The following is a 22352-nucleotide window of genomic DNA, read 5'->3' on the forward strand; positions in this document are numbered from 1 at the left end:
ATGCTGAACTGAGAAAGCACAAGGCATCTTGGAAGACCATATAGCACACTCAATTCTACTGTAACACATCCTGCTAGATCAAGTTCCAGACAAATGGCAATAGTACTGTCAAAGAAAAGGAAGAATCAATTACCGAAAATACAATTTCCAGAAGATACTACATAGCTATACCAATATTTTTCAACCTTCTTGAATCTCACCCGTGCTGTATCAAAAACAACATAGTATTAAAAGCACATAAAAATTCTTCTATACCTGTAAATTTTGTATATCACTATGAATCTCAATAAAATCTTAAAGTAAAAAATTTAAAATTATGTAACTTAGAAAACACAAGTTTTTGATATTCCAGGCAAAATGTATAGTTGTATACAAAAATACAGCTCTCCAAAATTTTCATCACTGTCTAACAGTGACATGCATAAACATAATACTCTTAATACTCTTAATAACTCAAATATCTTTTAAAAAAAGAAAAGGACAATTTAGACATGATCAAAAGGACAATATCAACAGAAGAGAAAAATCTGAAGCAACTAAGCTTCTGAGGCTGCTATGGATCATTCTGGTGGACAACAGGTCGCAAAATTGTGTAAGTTACCCACCACACAAATTAGCTCTGAAAATAAATAAGTTTATGCTTAATTACGCAGCAAGGACAAGGACAAAATGTTATGCCCCTAATGACATTGGCTGCACTTCAAATGCAATATGTCAGTTTGTAAAACTAATTACCAAATATGAAAACAAAATCTACACACATGAGGGTTCAAACACCTACATTAGAAAGACCAAATTGATAAAAGTACTACATTAAAATCAGGAACTGGACTTAGACGACAAGATAGTAGATTATGGCTTTCATGAACTCTCCTTCTCTTCCTCATAACATAATGTTAAAAATCTTTCAAGGTCACTTGACTTGTAGTACTGACGATTATATGTACAGGCAGTCCCCGGGTTATGACGCGGCTTACAAGTTCTGAGGTTAAGGCGCTTTTCAATTATATTCATCAGATATTATTTCCAGGGTTACGACGCCTACAACGCTCATCTGGCACAAGAAATATGACACTAAAAATGCAAAATAATCAATATTTGAAGGTTTTTTTGATGAAAAAATGCAATAGGAATGCAGTTTACATAGTTTTCAATGCACCCAAAGCATTAAAAGTAAGGTTTTCTTAGGATTTTTGACGATGTTCCGGCTTACGGCAATTTTTGGGTTACAACGCATCTCAAGAACGGAACCTCTGTTGTAAATCCGGGGACTGCCTGTACTATTAAAATCAGGACCTGGACTTAAGACGACAAGATAGCAGATTACGGCTTTCATGAATTCTCCTTCTCTTCCTCTTAACATAATGTTACAAATCTTTCACGGTCACTTGACTTGTAGTACTGACGATTATACGTACTACTTCATAAACCTGATGGGTAGGGGTATGTATCAACATCTTGATAAAGGCAGTCCCCAGTTATTGGCAGTCTTGGTTAATGGCAATCCGGTTTTATGGCGCTCCTTTAGAGCTATAAAATCGGCAATTTATGGCACTTTTTGTGATAAAACTATCAAAAAAAGGGTATAAAAACTTTTACTGGGTGTTTCTTGAGTTTTAACTAACAAAACAGGACATTTTAAGCATTTCTATACAGGTTCCAACTATTCTCAGGTTCTAACTATTTCAGAGGGGGTCTGGTACACATCCCCCATGAATACAGGGGGACCACTGTATGGTTCCAATGTTACAACATTGGAATCTACCATGAGGTTTTTACTTTTTTCCATTTTAATGTCGTTGCACCCTGACGGGTGTTCTGATACTTCCCTTGAAGCGGGGTAGTCCTTTGCCACGCTAGTGTCATATACAACTAAGCAAAGGCGGTAAGAGGAAGTTCCAGAAGTCATCAACTGTGCCGAGACTATACCATCAAAAAGCCCAGAGGTACTAAAATCTTTATTTGTATGTTCCATGAAGAATAGAGAGAAAAAAAAACTGAAAACATTAAAAGATATCATTGGCAAAAGTGAGAACAGACTCCCAAATGTCCGTGTCCCTACAGCACCTGACGGGATGGCGCAACATGATTATTGTGACCCCAGTGTAAGCTAAACCCGCTTGCTAGGACTGAGTATTACAAGAATACAATAATACCCACCCCAATCATGTTATGGGCACACAGGATAGAATGCCGAGAACCCTATCCCCATAACTGACCCTCTTGGAATCCATGGGTCCAACCCTGAAGAGTAGTTCCGCCCTTGAGATAACGAACGGATATCTCTCAGGTCTAAACATTATCGGGTAGTTGATGGTTCTACAACAGTTCCCACTATTTGGCTTTGGATATAAAACCAGTTCCAGATATCATATCTTTTCATATTTATCAGGTCCACTAAATTTTTGCAAAAGTAGACTCAAACCCAGGAACAAATTTTTGGTGTGCAAGAGCCCCCTCACCACGTGAAGGTGGTCCCAAGTCGAAGGGCCCAAGTTGAAAACCCCACCACCAACACTTGCACTGTATGTAATACTTTCAAAATGATTACATTGTGATAAAAGAATAGAGAAATCTATCTGTCAGTGCATCTCAACACTTTAATACTATAATGCAAGTAAAATTATTCTCTTAAAAGTCCAATGCAATTTTTCTGAATTCACCTCAAGATTTTCAACTCATTTTGTTGTACACAAAGAATTTGTAAAAAATGGCTTAATGTGATTTGATAACATGGGACCTCAAGGAATCAGAGAACAGCAAACTCTCACAATGACCACTCAAGCTTAACGATGCTATAATAGGTACTGCGCAAGTGATCCCTGCTCATGGATCATGTGAATAATGTTGTCCGCGATATCTGTTGTCCGCGATATGTGTTATTTCTCTAACAGGAGAACAATGCTGCCTCTGATACCTTGAAAACATCCTGCTTTCAAAAACAGAATTGTCCAAAATAAGAGCATTCATATTGACATATTCTAACTGCTAACAAATAACACCATATACCAAATTATATACTAATAAAGAGGGTTGACTATCGTTTTGATGAATTTGTTAACAATATACATACTTCGGGAATATCTTCAAATAAAAATACATTTTTAATACAATCTCTTCGCAAGGTACAGCATTAATACAAAAAGTATCTTAAGATTATAAAACAAGCCTACTTATCAATACAGATTTATGAGCATAGTATTCATAGAAGAGAAAAACTAATTTAAAAGTTGAATGTAATCTTAAGTTCCAAAATACCTCTTATATTATATGGTGACTGCCATGAGTGGCCCCTTTATCACAATGCTGTTAGCTGAAGTAAACTACCCTAGATGGCCAAAAAGTGAAGCTCCTAAAATAAAATAAAAGGTTACAAAATTCAGCTTCTTGTTTTGACTGGGAATCACAGTTGGTAACATGTGCCATTTCTGTATAGGCCCTTCTATTAAAAAAGATGTTTTGAAAAAGAAAAATCAGCCTTATATAACACTTTGAAACTTTTGCAAAAGAAATTTTCATACTTAATATTTGCTTCTTGGACAATTTTTTGTTGAAATAAAACAAATTTTGCCTTACCTTGTTACTAATTATAAATGTGCTTGCTATTGTGGATTATAAATTTGGGTTACATGGCTACTGACCCTTCATTCTCTTAGCCTTAATACAGGTCAGCATCTGATGCCTCTGAAGTAAATTTTTCAAAATTACATGTGTAATTAAAAACTAATAAGGAAATATTACTTATGAAAAAACATACCAAACTATAGTTCATGCAGTGTCAAGTAAAATCCCACAGAAACTACATAATTTTACTTACAATATAAAAAATGATGATGAAGAAAAAACTGATGCTGCAATGGCTAAAGAAGCAGCTCTTGCTAACCACTATGAATGTCAATGACAAAACTGGTGTTGGAGGTTCCTTCTAATCAGTATGGATACTTAACCAAGGAAGTAACACAAGAATACCTGTCTATTTCCATTCTAGGTATTATTATGAAGAATAAAATAAGGAGAACAGTCCCTCATATAAACACACTGAAGTACTTGGCATATTAAAAATTTTAACTAAAACAGTATATAATGCAATATACATTTACATTAGCATAAAACCCATGGACTTAAATGATGTATATATCAGTAACTAGAAGTAAAATATAAAATTGAACAACAAAAACTTAACAGACAGCTTACATGAAAAGCAGTATAGTGCATGTACGTATCTGTCTTTAAAACTAGAGTAGAAAATATGTGTGTGTGAGGATTTTTACAAAATATGACTTGTGCGACCTCATGATGGTTCCAACAACTTGAGAAGGTGGCGTTCCATTACCAGCTGAACTGTAGGATAAGAAACTATGTATCATTTAATTTCATTATTGTAATTAGTAAGAATTGGTTGGCAAAAAATAAGCAGCACATTTTTTTATTCTTGCTTTCCAATCTATTTAAGATTTCTGTAGTGTTGCTGATATCAAACTATCTCAAAATGCAAAATCAATTTTATTTTAGTAAATTTTACCAAATAACAATTGACTGTGTCACAGCACCCAACTTTGTTCCCAATTAACAATGATGTAAATGTCATATTTCCCTAAAAAGAACTACATATGATTTAACATGAAGAAAATTAATTAAATTGATATAAAATTAGCAAAACTTTCCAGACTGACTTAAGTCTGGATATTTTCATACCTTGTTTGCTACCCCTGGCAACACAAATGCTAAATGCAGATGAGCCCGACACATTTGTCAGTGTGATATCAGCTCCGTGCTCCAGGAGTTCATTGGCACAGTGTGAGTGGTCACCATGCGCAGCGTACATAAGTGCCGAATTACCCATCTGGAATAGAGTTGGTTTAGTTCTTAAGGATAGAATATAGAATTTAGGCCAAAGGCCAAGCACTGGGACCTAATGGATCATTCTGTGCTGAAACAGAAACTGAGAATATAAAGATTTGAAAGGTTATAAAGATTTGAAAGGTGTAACAGGGGAAAAACCTCATAGTTGTACTATGAATCAGTTGTTAGGAAAGGGTGGAAAGTAGGCTGGAAGAAAGAGAATTACTGAGGAGGTACAGTTAAAGGAATGAAAGGGGTTGCAGCTAGCCAAATGGGCAATGCGAAAGAACCTAAAATTATGCTTACAGTGCACCGCATAATGTGCACTGAAGGCACTACCCCCTTACTGGGATGAAGGTCTCAATGCTGCAGCTATGAGAATAATGAATATTATCAAACGATGGATAAAAAGAATTCATAAAAATTTCTAAATCTAGTTTCACTACTGGTGAAGATTCTGGATAGTAGAGAAGAGAAACTTTTGTGGGAGTTACTTTTCCACAATGGAAGAGCCACTTATCTGTTACACATTCTAATCTCTAGACCGCCATAAAGCAAAGTTTTTATTTTAATTTTTTCCTGGTAATGTATGATATAGAATACCAGCAAAGTATATTTATCAACCTTACAAAATCCTAGAAAACTAAAATAATTCTTTCATTTTTACTTCCACTTCTTGATGATTAAGTCCACATCACTATTTTAAATTGTGAGGATACTCAAGTGATCTATCAAGAACTGGTTGTTTTAGTTTTCTGGGAATTTGTAAAGTTGGTTTAGCTTGCTTTTTTGTCCATTTGTTTGTCTTGGTCAAATCTTGTAACTCAATTTTTAACCTCTTCCCTTCATCCAATGGACTTGAAATTTTGCATTGTTACTCAATCCCAGTGACAATACAACCTAACATGATCAGTAGTGACCCTTTAGTGACCTCTCCCAGTATCTCAGATTTGTATGAAACTTTTTGTTATTTCACAACTTCTTTGACTCGGCAAATATGTGTACAGATTGTTTTATAGCTTCTTTGGCTTGACAAGATATCAATTTTGTTAGCTACAATCATAAATCGGTTATTGACTTCAATTTATGTCAAAACTAAAAAGTATTTAATAAAAAAAAAGTTAAAAAAAAATCCTTTTATCAAAATGCACTAAAAAGTAAAAAATACATTATTTTACACACCAGGATTTTCTGACAATTAATCATGTCTACAGAAATAAAAGCATGGGCACCAAACATGGCAGGAAATGCTACAAGAGATAAAAAAATATATACTTCTTTTCTTATAGCATTTTCTTCCATGTTTGGCACCCACGCTTTTATTTTTTTTTGTATGTAACGTATAGTAAATTATTAAAAACATATTTTGGTTTATTTTTTATTGTGAGTATTGATACTATACTTATGTTATCTAGTAGCCCAGAAATTGGGCTGTGTAACAGATAAATGACTCTCAGTGCGATGAAGTAACTCCCACCATGGGTTTATCTCCCCTGTGCTATAATTACTACCGGTACCTTTGTGTAAACTGAAGTCAGGGTTGAAGTCTTGCATAAAATGCAGTATTCAGTATTTTTTTCTGAGCCCCACCCCCATCTCAGTTCTAGCCTTGCACAAGCACCCAGTCAAGATGTGGTGGACTAGCCCTGAATAGACAGTGAGCCAAGTGCTGGTTTGAATTAAAAAATTCGTATTTTGATTAATAAAACAAAACTGACTTTAACAATTATATTAAGCACATGCAGTCAATAATGTCTCATTTACATGGCAGCTCATCAAATGGGAAAAAATTGGCAGCCCTGATCAGGAACTGCCTGTTTAAGGCTAGTCCCCTGCCGGTTGACTGGGTTCCTGCACGAGGCTAGACAGAGACAGACAGGTTGACTCAAGAAAAATAAAAAAATAAAAAAGCCATTAGACCCTTCATTTGTACGCTAGACTTCAACCTTGCCTTCAACTTCCTGTAAGTACTGGTCATTGGACTTATCTCAAGCACAAAGGGCCTTGACTTCTATTTCTAAATGCTCAATGAAAAAAAAAAATGTTTTAAAAAAAGCATAGAAATCTAATTGCTCTGGCCAAAAATATTAAGATTCAGTAGCAACGCCTTCCCAAAATCCCCTGTCATTATACGTGTTTTTATATTTAAAATGTAAAACTTCCCAACAAGCTTCATACTACATATAATTTAGTAAATAAAACTTGAGATCATCTCTGCAAGATACTCCTAAAATTATGTAGTAGTGATGAAGTATGGCAGCTTGGCTTTCTTTTAATGAATAAAAATTTCTTTACCATAAAATCATTACCAATATATTCATTATAAAACTTACATGATCAACATGATTAAGGTCACTTCCACAATCAATCAATAACTTGACTATTTCATGATGCCCATTGCTAGCAGCAAGAAGAAGAGGAGTTTCACCATCTTCACCCTGAGAATTAACAAAACTCATAAAAAAATTATCTGGAAATCATTGTAAGATAACTAGAATTCCTTTAAATACAAAAAAAAAAATAATAATAATTCAAGAGTAATTAGAATTTCCATAAATTATTTTAAATTCCATATCATTCACTTATATAAACTGGACAAAAACCAGCATTTTTCAAGTTCTCCAACTGCATACAGATTACTGACTCAATCACTATTAACCAACTATCCAAACTATCCAAGCACAGAAACAATGCTACCAGAAGATAACTAGTTTTTGCCATTAGTTTATGGTGTTGTTACTACAAACTACCACTTGTACCAACCACTAGACTAAATTCTATTTCATTCTGCTTCTTCTTTTACAAGCAGACTTCAAACCCATGCTCAAAACTGTTCTTTTATCAAACCATGAAACTGGCATCACTGCACTAACTCCCCAGTTATAAAAATTTCATCAATTCCATGAATTCAGGAAACTGTACGATCTTTTGTAACTATAAAAACAAATGTACAAAAGGCATACTAGACTTTTTCCATAGGGCAAACAGATGGAAGAGGAAAAACCATTGCCCATAGCAACAAATAACCTAACTATTCATGACCAAGAAGAGGATGATGTGATGGAAGAGGAAAGAGCACTGCCCCCAGCAACAAATAACCTAACTATTCTTGACCATGAAAAGGGTGATGTAAAAAGATGCTTGACAAGGAAACTAAAATAATTTTTTTCAATATCAACTGATAGTTGACTTTCATGAGCTGTGAATGGAAATTTCAAAATAATAAATACAAGGTTTGTCTATCATAACCCTTAATGGATGGATACCAACATATGAGTACAATAGTAATGGGTTTTGAGTTGGTGGACAGTATTCACTCCTGGTGAGGATCAATATTAAGCCCCATCGATTGGAGGAATCGTCAGGAAAGAGGTTCCATTACTTCTCTGGCCCATAAATTCACTAATAGCAACTTTTAGACTGGCTCAAATCAATGATTGTAAGCATCTAATGAATTAGTTGTGATCTTGACTTCAAGAGGGCATGTTATGCTTCTCTTTCTCCCATGAAGTCTCTTCATTTATTTGCTTAAACATACCCAGGGGTTGCTGTTGGATTTGGTTCTTAATCTTTTATGATAGTATGTCAGTTATAATTGTAATTTTACAAAGAAAAGTGCAAAGAACTATTATAAAATCATGAAAAAAAAAATATTAGGAAAATCATGTTACTGACTAGTTCTTATTATTTATGAAATTGTGTGAGCTGTAATTATACTTTTACAAAATAAAAAATTAATTATATAAAAAACATGTATAACTTGGTAAAATTTACAATTGTCTTGTAAAAGAATCCCCAAAAGGGGTTGTAAATAGTCACTTTCAACTTCCTGTGGAAGGTAAGAGGAATGCTTTTGAACTTTTTTTTTTACTCCACGTGCATTTGCAATCTTCCTTCTTTCCATTTAGTGTTATTTTCTTAAACTGGCCAACCTTAAAGTTTACCCAGTCTGGGGGGGTGTACATTAATATATATATATATATTTAGCCCGGTTCTTGAAGGTTAATTTAATAGGTACTGTACATTAAAATATTTAAGGTAAAAGCTGCAAATTCATGAAGAGCTATCTGTAACACTGGACATTACAGCACAAACATTTTCTGGTATTACATTGCCATCTAAATCATACATGTCTCCAAAGATTAAATATCTACTTAACTCTGAAACAACAAAAAATTTTAGTACGAGCTCCTGCCTTGTACTAAACACCCCAAGGAGCTTTAGAATATATGTAAATACAGTACATATTTCCACTCAATTTTGAATTTCTCTGACAAACACAACTTCTAATAAACATTTCATGAATACTTACTTCCAGGGATATATTTGCACTGTTATGCACCAAAACCTTTACAGTTGGCAACTGACCATAAGAGGCTGCCCACATAACTGGAGTAAAACCATTGCTGTCAACTTCATCAACGTCAATCCCTGGAAGAAAATTGTAAAACAAACATAAGCTAGCTTTTCAAAACTATTACAAAAGTGGTTTGGCACAGTTCTGAATGAACACTAACTATGAGAATAAGTCTGTGCAAATGTGCAAAACATCTTTGTAAAAGATTAAGTTATATCACAGGAATTAAAACATTGGTCAGCTATTCATGTTATCAAGAGCAACCTGACAAGGGCTCAGAGTTTTTTAGTCTAGAAAGATGAGCTAAAAACATTTTAACAAAGTGCAAAAATTATGAACCTGTGTTAGCAGTCAAAATCTTTGAACTTGCTACTGAATTATCTACACAGGATCTTTTTTAAATTCATATTCATATCACAAAATACAGATGATTACCAAATTCATGATAACTTAATCAGGTTTTGGAGTGTAAGTGGTCCTGTATGCAAAACTTTTCATTTATATGAAGTCTTCACACAACAAAAGGTGAAAAAACCCAATGCTAAAACAACTTGCCAACAAGATCATCAGACGAAACTTCTCCCATAGCTGCACGTGTGTGTAGTGATCTCTTCTGGTTGAACTTGGGCAGTCTGAGTCTGGATATTGCCACGCTGAAGATTTGTTAAGACAGTCACTGGCTGTAATAAAACAAAACTGCATTAATATCAGAGCTATAAAGTATTTTGAAAGATCACAAACTGTAATACAAACAACACTTATAGCATTAAACAAACAAGATTGAATACACGATTAAACAACAAGCCCTGCAACAAAATAGGAAGCAATCGTCCCTTCTAAGTGTCGAACAGAATTTTTGTCCATAAATTCAATATGAACTGAATTTAAGTGAAAATGAAGCTATAAAACAAACTGGCTTTCCACATGGGGAATTAAGTAAACAAAAACTTAAATAGGCAAAACTAGTGCTGTACTCACAAGCACCAATCATTCAGGAACAACTGCTGGAATGATGAGAGATTAATAGTACTGCACTACACTGTATTTCTATACATGCATTAGATGGAGGGTAAGAAATTGGAGTTAAATTATTCTAAATTCTGGTGTCCTCCAAAGCACAAAACTCATTCTAAATTTGCTCACCACTTGGTATGTCCAACAAAAAATTGCATTAAGAGGAATGATTCCAAGTTTATATGATCTACTACTAATGGCTTTTCATCATTACGTAATCAGATAAAGTCAAGCCAGCAATTGTGCAAGCTAATAAAACAAAATATCTGAAGAGTAAGATGCCCTGTATTCAAAACCCAAGGTTGTTTGTAAGGAAGAAATGTTTAAATTTTTAAATGTATTCATAAAAAAAAAAACTTCTTTTTATTTGTATCAAATTTAGTTAGAAATAGTCCACTAAGGGTGAGAATTTTTCAGATATACTGTATTACACTAAGAAATGTGGAAAAGAATAGGTTTCCATTAACCAGCAAACTAGTAAGACAAATATTGAATCATGATGCAACTGAATTTTTATTATATTATTATTATTTTTTTTTTTTTTTTTTAATTTCTTTTTTTTTTTTTTTTTTGTTGCTCTATCACAGTCCTCCAATTCGACTGGGGGTGGTTTATAGTGTGGGGTTCCGGTTCCGGTTGCATCCTGCCTCCTTAGGAGTCCATCACTTTTCTTACTATGTGTGCCGTTTCTAGGATCACACTCTTCTACATGAGTCCTGGAGCTACTTCAGCCTCTAGTTTTTCTAGATTCCTTTTCAGGGATCTTGGGATCGTGCCTAGTGCTCCTATGATTATGGGTACGATTTCCACTGCATATCCCATATCTTCTTATTTCTATTTTCAGATCTTGATACTTATCCATTTTTTCCCTCTCTTTCTCTTCTAACTCTGGTGTCCCATGGTATTTGCGACATCAATGAGTGATACTTTCTTCTTGACTTTGTCAATCAACGTCACGTCTGGTCTGTTTGCACGTATCACCCTATCCGTTCTGATACCATAGTCCCAGAGGATCTTTGCCTGATCGTTTTCTATCACTCCTTCAGGTTGGTGCTCGTACCAAGGTAGCTGATGTTATTATTGTTATTATTATTATTATTATTATTATTATTATTATTATTATTATTATTGTACTTAGGAAGCAGACCCTCTCTCAAGCATACTTTATTAAAAGTAATGGCTACTTCAGCAGCGTTACACTTGTAGAGATTCTTCTCTATTTTGCGAATAGCGCTTTTTCAGTGCTACTTAAACAGGCTAGTAGAAGCGCCCCTATAGAGGTCATGGTAAAAATACAGGGTCAAAATAGGTGTATATATTTGAATTTTACAGATAAACTATGATACCATAGTCATCAAAGTCATTAACGATTTTCTCTCTCTCTCTCTCTCTCTCTCCTCTCTCTCTCTCTCTCTCTCTCTCCTCTCTCCTCTCTCTCTCTTAAAGCGAGCTTTCGTCTGGAGCTGCCAGACATCCTCGGGCTGAAGCTGAGGGTGGACTGATCTTGGTCGCGGTGTCCGTCCTCCTTATATCTGTGGTTGACAGCAGGGGGTCTGCCCCATGCTTGTCTCCTATTGGCTGGTGGCGGTGAGTCTTGTTTTCATTGGCTGCCTGAGCCAGGTCTCAAGCCACTTTCTTCGGGCCGATGGTTGCGTTGCAGCATATCCTGCAGCCGCCTGGACCTCCTAAGCGGCGCTGTAACATTGATGGGCGTTGCGCTACGCTGTGGGACGTCACGGCTACTTTGATTTCCATCGGCTGCAGGAGTACCTCGTTCGGGGGCGTGTCATCCATAGAGTTGTCATGATCGGTTGGTGTCATTGTTGGTGGCAGGTCTCTCATACTTTTCGTAGGGAGGAGAAATCTTCTGCGTCGTATTCAGAGTAGGTTTTATTTGCTGGATGAGTAGCGCCTCCAGCAGGCGCAAACCGACGGGCATCAGGGGCCATTCCCGATGATCTTCGGTTCTTCTTTATGATGACATCTCGGGAGATGGCCTCGTGATGTTTGGTGCGGGCGTGATTCTTTATAGCCCCCTCTTGGGCGTGGCACGAGAGTCTCTTCGACAGTCGCATGGTAGTCATACCTACGTAGGCGCGCTGCATTCGCGGACTGGGCATGTATATTGGTACACTACATGCGTCTGCTTAAGGGTTCTCGTACCTGTGGAGAGGGGTTATTTTTTTTCATAATAAGATCGCGCGTCCTCCGGTTCTGGTAATATATGATTAGGTCGATATTCTTGGTGTCGTCAGTCGGGGATACATTATCGGAAATAATTTCTTAATGGCGTCCTCTTCTTCACGGTAATGGGAACTCATGAAGGCTTTGTAGTACAAGATAATATCAAGCTGTACTACAAAGCCTTCATGAGTTTCCCATTACCGTGAAGAAGAGGACGCCATTAATTAAGAAAATTATTTCCGATAATGTATCCCCGACTGACGACACCAAGAATATCGACCTAATCTATATTACCAGAACCGGAGGACGCGCGATCTTATTATGAAAAATAACCCCTCTCCACAGGTACGAAGAACCCCTGAAGCAGACGCATGTAGTGTACCAATATACATGCCCAGTCCGCGAATGCAGCGGCGCCTACGTAGGTATGACTACCATGCGACTGTCGAAGAGACTCTCGTGCCACGCCCAAGAGGGGGCTATAAAGAATCACGCCCGCACCAAACATCACGAGGCCATCTCCCGAGATGTCATCATAAAGAACACGAAGATCATCGGGAAGGGCCCTGGATGCCCGTCGGTTGCGCCTGCTGGAGGCGCTACTTCATCCAGCAAATAAAACCTACTTCTGAATACGACGCAGAAGAAATTTCTCCTCCCTACGAGTATGAGAAGACCTGCCACCAACAATGACACCACCGATCATGACAACTCTATGGATGACAACGCCCCGAACGAGGTACTCCTGCAGCCGATGGAAATCAAAGTAGCCGTCACGTCCCACAGCGTAGCGCAACGCCCATCAATGTTACAGCGCCGCTTAGGAGGTCAGGCGGCTGCAGGATATGCTGCAACGCAACCATCGGCCCGAAGAAAGTGCTTGAGACCTGGCTCAGGCAGCCAATGAAAACAAGACTCACCGCCACCAGCCAATAGGAGGACAAGCATGGGGCAGACCCCACCCTGCTGGTCAACCACAGATATAAGGAGGACGGACACCGCACCAAGATCAGTCCCACCCTCAGCTTCCCAGCCCGAGGATGTCTGGCAGCTCCAGACGAAAGCTCGCTTTAAGAAAGAGAGAGAGAGAGAGAGAGAAGCAGAGAGAGAGAGACGGAGAGAGAGAGAGAGAGAGAGAGAGAAAATCGTTAATGACTTTGATGACTATGGTATCATAGTTTATCTGTAAAATTCAAATATATACACCTATTTTGGACCCTGTATTTTACCATGACCTCTATAGGCGCTCTACTAGCCTGTTTAAGTAGCATGAAAAAGCCGCTATTCGCAAAATAGAGAAGAATCTCTACAAGTGTAACGCTGCTGAAGTAGCCATTACTTTAATAAAGTATTATTATATTATTATTATTATTATTATTATTATTTATTATTATTATTATTATTTTATTATTATTATTATTATTATTATTATTATTATTATTATTATTATTATTATTATTATTATTATTATTATTATTCCGGAAGAAGACCTTCATTAATACAGGTTTTATTGAAAATAATGGCTATTTCAGCCTTGTTTATTTTGTATAGAAGTTTTCTCTATTCTTCTTATTACTGACTTTTTTCTGTACTCATGTGGCTATTAAAACGCCAAATGGGGATTCATGTAAAAAATGTGGATTTCCAAATTGAATATAATATACACAATGCAGTACAAATCAGATCTTAAGCCTAATTGACTAAAGTACTAAATGACTCTCTCTCTCTCTCTCTCTCTCTCTCTCTCTCTCTCTCTCTCTCTCTCTCTCTCTCTCTCTCTCTCTCTCTCATTGGGTAAGTGTTGTGGGACTGGAGTTCTTACGGGAGTCCTATGGTATATATGGTCTGTTGCACAGCATGGGGTCCTTATTGACAAATTCTGATTGGCTGATCCCCTGTTGGTGGATGCCTCAAGATCAGAGGTGGTTCCTATGCGGACGTTGCAGTAGTCGCTCAGACCGTCATAAGGGAAGGGTGCCTCTCCTTGCAGGATTCTGGTTGGTTGGAGGAGGAGGTTGCATGACTACAGTGGTCCCTCATATTCATGGGGGACGCATACCAGACCCCACCACGGGCTATTTTTGTTAGTTAAAACTCAAGACAAACATACAAAAATTTTTATACTTGGTTTTTTTAAGTTTTATCACAAAGAGGGAGCTTCTCCCATGGCGTAACAAAAATACCTCAAGATAATCTTGCTGAAGGAAAAGCGAAGCAGGCCTTCCCTTGCTATCTATTGATCGAAAGCCAATCGTTTGCTTCTCTAATAGCCTTCTTAGCAGATGTCAAAAGTACCATCCTTGAAAGTTTACTTTAATCTAGAGTTTGGCTACTCATCATAAAAGTGGACACTGGAGATGCAGGAGCTGCTTGAGTAAAAAAGGTAGGATACGTCCGAAGGAGGTAATGAAGAAGCAACCAAAATGCTATAGGTTAGTCCTCTTCTACTTTCTTAAGAGCTTCTGGTTCCGTAGAAATTTCTTCCTCTACTGAAGAAACAGGAGATAAAAGTACATCTGAAGTTGGGCGATGTGCAACCGTAGGTTTCGTCTAAAAGTCGAAAATGTTGTCAACTTTTTCTTAATCAGATCCAAGGAAGGATCGAGCAAAACAGGTAAATCAATAACATCCGGTGGAGCAGGCGCCAATGGGAGCTCAGGCACTACAGGAAGCTCCTGAGATGATGAATGAGTGGGCACTGCTGGGCTCTTCAAAGCTGTGATTGTGTGTTTGGTGCTAATGGGTGCTCCAACAGGAAAAAACAAAACATCCAGGTGTTTACTGGGGGTTCACAAGCTTTAACAATCGCGGCACTGATGGGCTCTCAGAAGCCACTGTACCAGACGTGCTTTCATTCTTACGTCTATCAGAAGCAGCTCTCTTAGCTTCTTTGAAAGCTCTTCTCTCGTCCTCGCAAACAGAAGAAAAATGTTCTGGGGAATCCCAGAAACTGCAGGAAGACTGATTTTGTGCCACAAAAATGCGTGTAGACTTCTTGGGAGGCACCTGAGAGGAAGTGGGCGCTTCCGATGACTGCCTCTTCAGTGGCCTAGACTTCTCCTTAAAGGGCCACTGGCACCTATTCTTCTGGATGGATGCTTCTGAACTGACGAAAGCTTCAACACTTCGGTAAAGATGCCAGGTTCAGGGGAGTGTGCCAGGGACCTTTGCCTAGGAGAATCAGTAGGATGGATAGCCAGCTCCTCCACTAACAATTCACTTGCACTATCAACACTTTTCTTAATCACCTTCTCCATTAGGGTTTTAAATGAAAAATGATATTGTTATAATACAATAAAGTTTCATACATACTTACCTGGCAGATATATACATAGCTAAGACTCCGTCGTCCCCGACAGAAATTCAAATTTCGCGCCTACTCGCTACCGGTAGGTCAGGTGATCTACCTGCCTGCCCTGGGGCGGCAGGACTAGGAACCATTCCCGTTTTTCATATCATATTTTCTCTCTTCCACCTGTCTCCTGCGGGGAGGCTGGGTGGGCCATTAATCGTATATATCTGCTAGGTAAGTATGTATGAAACTTTATTGTATTATAACAATATCATTTTCATACATGAACTTACTGTCAGATATATACATAGCTGATTGGCACCCTTTGGTGGAGGGTCAGAGACAGCTAATATGGAATAGACAGTTAAACAACATATGTTGTAGGTATAAAAGAAAAAACCTTGGTTCCTACCTGATAGGTGGTAGACTTCGTGGCTGTAGCCCGGTAGTCTGCATCACCTCAAGACTTTAGCGAGATATTAGATCTATGGCTAGAGTTCTTGTGGGTCTGTCGATGGGTATAAGAACCGCTTACTCGGCAGAACCTAAAGGACTTTGTCAATGGGTACTGGACCACTTCTATGACAACACACCTTGTGAAGGAGCATAACAATCCCGACCACCTGATCCTAACCACCATGTTAGTAAATAGGAATTGCTCTGAGTTATCCCCGAACTCATCAACCAAACAAAACCCTAAAACTCGAAACGAAAAACTCATTTATACAAAAATTCTCAAAAAAAATTTTTTTTAATACTCCCCTAAAAGATATCACAAGAGTTCCTTACTGAACAACAGTGATGGCCGCCAGTGCAGCACCGAGCCCTCTTTGTCAGCAGAAATCTAGAACATATCTAGTAGAAGGTATGTACAAATTTTAAGGATTGGTGTTTGCTCCCGTACCCAGTATTGTATCCGCCGATACAAAAGGTCCCAGAGAAAAACATTTCTCGTAGGTCAGCGAACGTCTTTAAGATAGTGAGATGCAAAAACTGAATTGCACCTCCAATATGTCGTGTCAATGATTTTCTTTAATGACATATTCTTCTGAAAAGAGAGAGACGTCGCCACTGCTCTAACTTCATGGGCTTTTACTCTTAAAAGCGGAAGAGTCGTCAGGACAGAACTTGTGAGCATCCGTAATGACGCTCCTAATGAAGAAAGCTAATGCGTTCTTAGACATGATTCTTGTGGGTCCTTAATCGAACACCAAAGACTTTGTCTAGAGCCTCCCATTTGTTTCTTTCTTGTAAGAAGAACTTCAAGGCTCTTACCGGGCAAAGAGACCTCTCTGTTTCTCTCCTACTAAACTCGATAAGCCTTTGATCTCGAATCTCTTGGGCCAGGGATTCGATGGATTTTCATTCTTCGCTAGAAAAAGAGTTCTAAACGAGCAAAAGGCCGAGTCTTTGTTAAAGCCGACTTCATCTTCTAGGGCATGAAGTTCGCCAACTCTTTTGGCTGTCGCCAAAGATAGGAGAAACAAGCATTTTCTTGTTATATCCCTGAACGAAGCTACGTGGGGAGGCTCAAATCTGTCAGACGAAGGAACTTGAGAACTACGTCCAGGTTCCTGCTGGTGGAGTTAGTTATTCCTTCGATTTTGTCGTTTCAAACGATCTAAATCAAGTCGTGCAGATCTTTATTCTCAGCAATGTCTAGGCCTCTGTTTCTAATACTGCCGACAGCATGCTCCTGTATCCTTTGATCGTCGATACAGACAAAAGAGAGACCTCTCTCAAGAACAAAAGGAAATCGGCGATTTCGGTTATAGAGGTACTGGAGGAGGACAACTTCTTAGACTTACACCACCTTCTGAATCCCTCCCACTTCGACTGATAGACTCGTCTAGTGGAAGCTCTGCGGGCTCTAGCGATAGCGCTTGCAGCTTCGCCGAGAAAACCCCCTCGCTCTGAAACAAGTCTTTCGATAGTCGAAAGGCAGTCAGAGCGAGAGCGGGGAGGTTTGATGAAACCTCTCGAAGTGTGGCTGTCTGAGAAGATCCATCCTTTTGGAAGGGATCTTGGGAAGTCTACTGTCCACTCCAGCACCTCTGCAAACCAATCTTGTGCTGGCCAAAACAGGGCTATCAGGGTCATCCTTGTCCCGCTGGACGCTACGAACTTTCTCAACACTTGTCCCAGGATTTTGAAAGGGGGGAAAGCGTACACGTCCACATGAGACCAGTCAGCAGGAGGCGTCGACCACGAGAGCTCTTGGGTCTTCCACCACTGAACAAAAGACTTCCAGCCTTTTTGGAAGGAATGTGAGGGAGTGCCCCAAAGAGTCCAAAGACTCTGACACACCTCTGAATGAAGAGTCCATTCTGTGTGAAGGACCTGGCTTCTCCTGCTCAGTCTGTCCGCCCTGACGTTTCTCGTCCCTGAACAAATCTGTCAGGAGGGAGATGTTTCTTTGTGAGGCCCAAATTAGCAGATCTCTTGCTATCTCGTAAAGCGACACTGAGTGCGTTCCTCCTTGCTTCCAATGTAGGACAGGGCTGTAGTGTTGTCCACATTCACTTGGACACACTGTTCGTCACAAAGGGTTCGAAGAACTTTAGCGCCAAGTGAACTGCTAGAAGTTCTTTGCAATTTATGTGCCAGGACACCTGTGTGCTGCCTTCCAGGTGCCTGACACTTCTCTCGGTCCTAGTGTTGCTCCCCAACCCTTCTCCGATGCGTCGGAATACAACACTCGGCTTGGGTTCGGAACTTCCAGAGAAATTCCCTTGTTCTCTTTTAGAGGGGACAACCACCATTGCAGGTGAAGGTGGTGGTCATCTCCATTGGAAGGAGAAAAACTGTCGGAGAGGGAAGAAGTACCGGTCTTCCAGTTCCAAGAATTCTTCCTTAGGAAAAAACTGAAGAGGGCGAAGATGTAGTCTCCAGAGGAAAAGAACTGTCGAGCGAGGAAAGGGTGCCTAGCAGGCTTAACCATTCCCTCGCCGAAGCCGTTCTTTCCCTAAGAAGAGAGAGACTTTTTCCAAGCCTCTCACGATTCTCTCTTGCGAAGGAAATACTCGAAAACCCCGAGAATCCATCTGAATCCCCAGATAGACCAAGTTCTGTCTGGGAATCAGCATGTGACTTCTCGAGGTTCACGAGTAGTCCCAACGCCTTTATCAGGTCTAGGGTCAAAGAAAGGTCCTCCAAACACTGTCTCTCTGTTCTGGCCCTGATGAGCCAATCGTCCAAATATAGAGAGATGTTGACGCCTTTGAGGTGAAGAAACCTCGCCACATTCCTCATCAGGTTTGTGAAGACCTGAGGAGCTGTGGACAGGCCGAAACACAAGGCCCTGAACTGAAAAGATCCTTCCCCCCGTCATGAAATGGGGAGGTACATCTTCGACGAAGGGTGAATCGGGACATGAAAATAGGCGTCCTGGAGATCCAGCGACACCATCCAATCTCCTTGACGTAACGCCGCAAGGACTGAGGCCGAAGTCTCCATAGAGAACTGGTCTCCAGCCACCCCGAGGCTTTCGCAACCAGGAAAAGCCGATTGTAAAACCCCGGAGAGTTTTGCTCTAGAACAGTTCTATAGCTCTTTTGTCCCACATTTGATTCACATCAGACGAAGAGTATCCCTCAGTACAGGGTCCCTGTATCTGGCTGACAGTTCCCGCGGAATGGTCGTTAGTGGAGGACTGTCTTGGAAGGGGATAAGATATCCCTTCTTGATTATGGACATGGAAGAGGCGTCTGAGTTTATGAGTGACCAGGCGTCTGCAATTCGAGAAGCCTGGCCCCCACTGGTGTTTGGAGGCTGTCTGTCTCACTTCCCTTTCTTAAAGGGACAGGAAGGAGCCTTACCTCTCCTCTCAAGACCTCTTCTCTTAGAGGTAGCTCTGGAGAGAGGCCCTCCTCGAAAGGGCTGAACCGTAGAAGTCGGTCCTTTCTTGTCAACTGACACACAAGTGGTCTCTTCTTCCTTGCAGTTTGCAGGAGAAGATCCTGAGTCGCCTTCTCAGTCAGTGATCGACAAATGTCCTTCACTAACTGAGAAGGAAACAGGAAAGTCAGACATGGGAGCGAAAACCAGGGCTGCTCTCTGTGAGGGAGAAACCGCCTTGGTTAGGAAGGAACTTAAAATACTCCTCTTCTTAAGGAGTACTGCTCCAAAAAGAGAGGAGATTTCTCCCGATCCGTCTTGTACCGCCTTGTCAATACAAGCAAGAATACTCAGAATGACTTCGGGGTCAAGACCATCCGAGTCATGAGCTTTCTTAGACATCACCCCAAGGGACCAGTCTAGGAAATTAAACACTTCCAAAATATGGAAGAGTCCCTTGAGGAGATGATCCGTCTCGAAATCGCCCAAGACACGCGAGCTCCATTCAAGCGTGTCTCCTTGACGAGTCAACCAAGGTTGAAAAGTTCCGCTTCGGCTGCCGCTGGGAGAGAAAGGCCCATGTTCTCCCCAGTTCGGTACCCAGAAAACCTCTCTTGCCAGAAAGTATGGCTGGAGGCATACAGAAAGGGGTGGTCCTGCCCAGATCCTTCTTAGACAACATCCATTTGTCTAAGGACTGAAGCGCTCTCTTCATAGAGATCGTAGGTCTCATCTTCAAGACCGACGAAGACTTAGGCACAATCGCACTCGAAAACAGTGATCGATGGCGAAGGAGGAGCGGCAGGAGTTAAAGAATCTCCGTATTCCCGTAAAAGAAGGTCAGTCAGAACTTTATAGTTTCGAGACTCCTTCTCTACCGTCACCCTCTTCTTCCGAATCTCTTCTACACCTTGTGGAGAAATCGGCCTGGAAAACGAGAGGATCTTCATCCCGTTCTCTCTCTACTGGTGACAAACTCCTACTAGGAGAGGGGCTCATAGAGTGAACCGACTCTCTCTCACGTCTAAAAGAAGTCTCGCGTCTGCTTGACTTCTCGCGCCTGAACAGCTCCTCGCGCTTGTCTGGCGCCTCGCGCTTGTCTTGCGCCTCGCGCTTGGCTGGCGCTTCACGCTTGGCTGGAGCGTGTAGCCTGGCTGGCATCTCGCGCCTGGCTGACGTCTCGCGCTTGTCTGGCGCCTCACGCAATGTTGACTCCTCGCGCCTGGTTTGGCCCGCCTCGCGGCTTGGCTGAATCCGCGCGCTTGGCTTGGCGCCTCGCGCTTGGGGCTGAATCCTCACGCCTTAACTGGCGCCCGGTCCGCGCCCTGGCTGGCGCCTTCACGCCTGAGCGTATCCTGATCTAGAGCAAAACTCGCTCGGATAGATCCTGACGTTTGTACGAATCTTCGCGCCTGGAAGACGTCCCATGTCTGGCGGACGCTTCACGTCTGGCTGGTGAAAGAAGACGAGACTTCTTAATAGGAAGTCTAGCGTCCTTCTTGCGAGGGGGATCCCTCGAAAGAACTCCAACCAAAGAGGCAATCTGCTCTTGAACTGCAAGCAATATCCTCTTGGAAGCCACCCCAGCGTCCTCTTCAATAGAAGAAGCAGGAGAACTCGAAGGAGTGCGATCCTCAAATACTGCTCTAGGAGGCGTCGAAACCAGCTTAGCCTTCTTGATAGAAGAAGGAGCTTCGCTTTCCGAGAAGCGTTCCGGGCTCGAGTCGAACGCGCTCTTTCCAATGCCTTTTCAGTGGCCTATAAAGATCCGAGTCCTTCCACCCTCGTTTAGGTGAAGGAGAACCGGACGACGAGAAACAATCTCGTAGGACGCTTCTATTGAGAGCGGTCCTGAGCAGACTGTAACGAAACAGAACCTGCTGAAGGGACGCCTGACCGTTGGGGATTCCCCACAACCTCCGTATGACTTCGACTTTCCTACTCCTCTGGGTATGTGAGTTTGGAAGAGGTCTAGGCCTGGGAGCATCGCAGGGACGGTCAGACGCCCCCTCCACAACACTGGGAACACTCACTTACTTAGTAAATCACAATCACTAGCCTTAACCTTGCATGGCCGCCATCTTTGTCTTCATTTTACGAAGAGAAGCCTTCAGATTGGCGATTTCAGAAGCCGAATCCGAATGCAAAGCCTGTGAGGATTCAGATACATAGGGAGAATCATATTCATTAACAAAAGGAGAGTTAGACTCAGAAAAAGGCTCAATAGGCCTTGTACTCACACTCTTTTGTGGCAGCCCGTCTAATCCTATCCCTCTCTAACTTCTTCAAGTAAGAAGTTAGAGTCTTCCATTCATTAGCATCCAACTTTTCACACTCAATACAGGTGTTAGCCCCAAAGAACAGTCAAACCCCCTACATTTACGACATACAGTGTGAGGATCAACCGAAGCCTTCGGTATCCTCACCTTGCAGCCTACATTCACACACACTCTCACACTAACACTTGAATCAGACATTCTATTAGAAAAATCAAAAGCAAGTCCAAAATCCAGTCCACAGTAGCGAATGCCAAAACAACGATCCAGTACGTCACCAAGAAATCCAATAAAGATGATCATAAAGTCTGAAAATTGAATTCCAGTCAGGAGGTAGTAACAACAATGTTGATACCACCGGCGACAGAGAAAATATGATAGAAAACGGGAATGGTTCCTAGTCCTGCCGACCAGGGCAGGCAGGTAGATCACCCCATGACCTACCGGTAGCGAGTGGCGCGAAATTTGAATTTCTGTCGGGGATGACGGAGTCTTAGCTATGTATATATCTGACAGGTAAGTTCATTGTATGAAAAACCTAATTGAGCCA

General features: G+C 40.5%; 1 protein-coding gene across 1 annotated transcript in view; it reads right to left on the bottom strand.

Moving 5' to 3' along the window:
* Positions 1-3531: 3531 nt before the first annotated feature.
* The window catches only part of LOC135217501 (ankyrin repeat family A protein 2-like), a 39578-nt gene continuing 20757 nt past the window's right edge, over positions 3532-22352 (bottom strand). Inside the window, 6 exon segments of the mRNA XM_064253457.1 lie at positions 3532-4341; positions 4696-4843; positions 7176-7280; positions 9155-9273; positions 9755-9807; positions 9809-9879. Coding sequence (XP_064109527.1) covers positions 4292-4341; positions 4696-4843; positions 7176-7280; positions 9155-9273; positions 9755-9807; positions 9809-9879 — 546 coding nt within the window. The 3' untranslated portion in view covers positions 3532-4291.

This window comes from Macrobrachium nipponense, chromosome 7 (genome assembly GCF_015104395.2).
Source record: "Macrobrachium nipponense isolate FS-2020 chromosome 7, ASM1510439v2, whole genome shotgun sequence".
NCBI classification, from domain to species: Eukaryota; Metazoa; Arthropoda; class Malacostraca; order Decapoda; family Palaemonidae; genus Macrobrachium; species Macrobrachium nipponense.